This window comes from Nannospalax galili, unplaced genomic scaffold (assembly GCF_000622305.1).
Source record: "Nannospalax galili isolate Female #2095 unplaced genomic scaffold, S.galili_v1.0 scaffold741, whole genome shotgun sequence".
NCBI lineage: Eukaryota > Metazoa > Chordata > Mammalia > Rodentia > Spalacidae > Nannospalax > Nannospalax galili.
Window position 1 is genome coordinate 1281321 of NW_008346093.1, and position 2560 is coordinate 1283880.

Here is a 2560-nt window from a genome sequence, read left to right on the forward strand (position 1 = left end):
GAAGGCCTTAGAGGAGAAAGGAAGAGGAGGGAGGAAGATGGGGGAGTAGAATAGGGGGCATGAGGGGAGTAGGTAGTGAAAGGGGAGGAGGGGAGAGGAGAATGGGGGGGTATTAGGGGAGGAGGTAGTGAAGGGGGAGAATAGGGAGCACCAGAGGAGGAGGTGGTACAAGGGGAGGAGAGGAAGGGGAAGATGAGAATAATCTGCCACCATGTGTTAGGAAAGCATACCACCATCCTGTGACACATACTAAGTCTCAGACTCATGGGAAGTGCCTTCTGTATGGGCCCAACCTGAATAACTTGCTCCTAGGATCCACAGCCAATAAACTGTGGGTCAGGGCTACATTCTAAGTCACTAGGACTCCAGCTATCTATAATAGCTGTGAAGTTGAAGATTCATGTGGAAGCCTAGACATTATGACCAAGGTCTAGTTGACCATTTGCAAACAGAACTCTGCATCCTAAAATGCCACTTTCAACAGGCGTAAAAGATAAGTGAGCCAGTTCACTGACAAGCAAATCAAGACCACAGAATGAGCTCTGATCAATGGTAACTCAATGATTTCATATACAGGGGAGACTCAAAGAGGAGGTAGACAATTGTGGACTAGGCACAGGACCAACACTCCACACCTAGCATACACCATGGACACAGGGACGCACTTACCCCTGGTTTAAATGATGGCAGACCTAGCCCCACACCAATAGTGGCCTTGTTAGGATTCACTACTGAATTATAGTGGATATTCCGGTGGTAGCTGACACGGATGGGTTCATCTTCATTTTGATGGATCCCATGGAATGTGTTGATAGGTTCTGAGGAGAAAAAGAAGGCGGCATCCACAGGGAGCCCAGTGTGGTGGGCTCTGATGAGGCACCATTAGTCCCTCACCTACCCACTACAGAAGTACCTGTGCTGTACTGATACACCTCCACAGGCCGGTTGTACATCTCTGCCATGGCCTGCATCTCAATGTGATTGCCATGACAGTTGTTTTTCCGTTTCCGGTTGATATAGGTCGTAAAGTCCTCTGTGACATAGTTGGAGAAGTAGTCAGCATTCTTCATCTGTAGAACAGATTGGAAAATTAAGGTCTATATGCAAAGGAGATCCACCCACCCCTCCTGCCCCAAAGCATCCCCCCACAGTCTCACCAGATAGTCCATGCAATGTTTTCGCACAACCTCATGCATATCCTGGTCTCCATATACCTGGTCAGCTGGAGGGACAAAAGAAAGGAGAGGATAGGGTCAGAGCTGCAACCAGAAGAGTTCTGAGTCATCATTAAGGAGAAGGTGGGCTAGAGGACTAGGAAAACTCCCTTTCCTTCCCCAAGGCCCAGAGTTCTTCCACTTGTTGTAAAGGAGTAGTGGAAAAAGGCAAGCAAAGGCTAGGGATGTAGCTCAGTTGCTAGTGTGCTTACTTAAAAAAACACAGCCCTGAATTTAATCCCCACATAAACCGAGTGTAGTGGCACAAGCCTCTGATCCCAGCACTCAGGCTGTGCAGGTAACACTGGAACAAGGTCATCTTCAGCTACATAATGAGTTCAAAGCCAGCCTGGGCCTATATGGTGGTGCACACTTTTAATCCTAAGACTTTGGAGGCAGAGGCAGGCAGATCTCTGTGAGACAGAGCCAGCCTGATCTGCATAGCAAGTTCCAGGCAAGCTAGGGCTATAAGGGAGACCCTGTCTCAAAAAAAACAAAAAGATTCAGGCAAGGACAATCATTAAGTTATAAGAGAGTATGGGGTTGAAGAGAGAGCTCAGTTAAGAGCACTGGCTGTTCTTGCAGAAGACCTGGGTTTGTATCCCAGCACCCACATGGCAGCTAACAACCATCCATAACTCCAATTCCAGGTTTGATGCCCTCTTCTGTCCTCCATGGGCACTGTACAACATGAGTGCACTTACACACATGCAGGCAAAACACTAATACACATAAAAATAAAATAAATCAAGAATAAGAAAGTGCAGGTAAGAATGGTACTGTAACAACCACAGGAATCTCTGGCAGATGACTCTGTTTAGAGCATGATTGGCCATTCACACAAATCAACAACATTCTAAGTCCCTCAAGTGGCCTCAGGTATCATCTACTCCATACTCCTTATTTTTCACTTGAGGAAAATGAGGTGGCAGGAAAGTCTGTGGCTTGCCCAAAGGTAACAGAAAGCGACACTGCCAAACTGGAGGTTTCCTCACACAAGTAAGTATGGCCTTTGTAAATTAAAAAAAAAGCCGGGTGTGGTAGCACACACCTTTAGTCCCAGCACTTGGGAGGCAGAGGCAGGCGGATCTCTGTGAGTTCGAGGCCAGCCTGGTCTACACAGTGAGTTCCAGGTCAGCTGGAGCTACTGGGAGACCCTGTCTTAAAAAGAAAAAAAAAAAAAGATAGAAGAAGAAGAAGAAAGAAAAAGAAAGGAAACACCTTAAATAATCTAGGTAGAGGCTTGCCAACTTCAAAGTCAAGTCTAGGCCACAAACAGTCTTGCTTTCAAAACAAAAACATAAACTGTTAGATGCTAAACTCTACATTCACTCCCTACAATAATA

General features: G+C 46.4%; 1 protein-coding gene across 5 annotated transcripts in view; it reads right to left on the reverse strand.

The window, feature by feature from the left end:
- Positions 1-2560, reverse strand: part of Otud5 (OTU deubiquitinase 5) — a 39832-nt gene that overhangs the window by 7473 nt on the left and 29799 nt on the right. For all 5 annotated transcript variants that reach the window (XM_008842566.2, XM_029568038.1, XM_029568036.1 and 2 more), the window contains 3 exons: positions 1158-1222; positions 914-1070; positions 670-818 (listed from right to left, as the gene is read on the reverse strand). In XM_008842566.2, coding sequence (XP_008840788.1) covers positions 670-818; positions 914-1070; positions 1158-1222 — 371 coding nt within the window. The remainder of the gene's footprint in view (positions 1-669; positions 819-913; positions 1071-1157; positions 1223-2560) is intronic.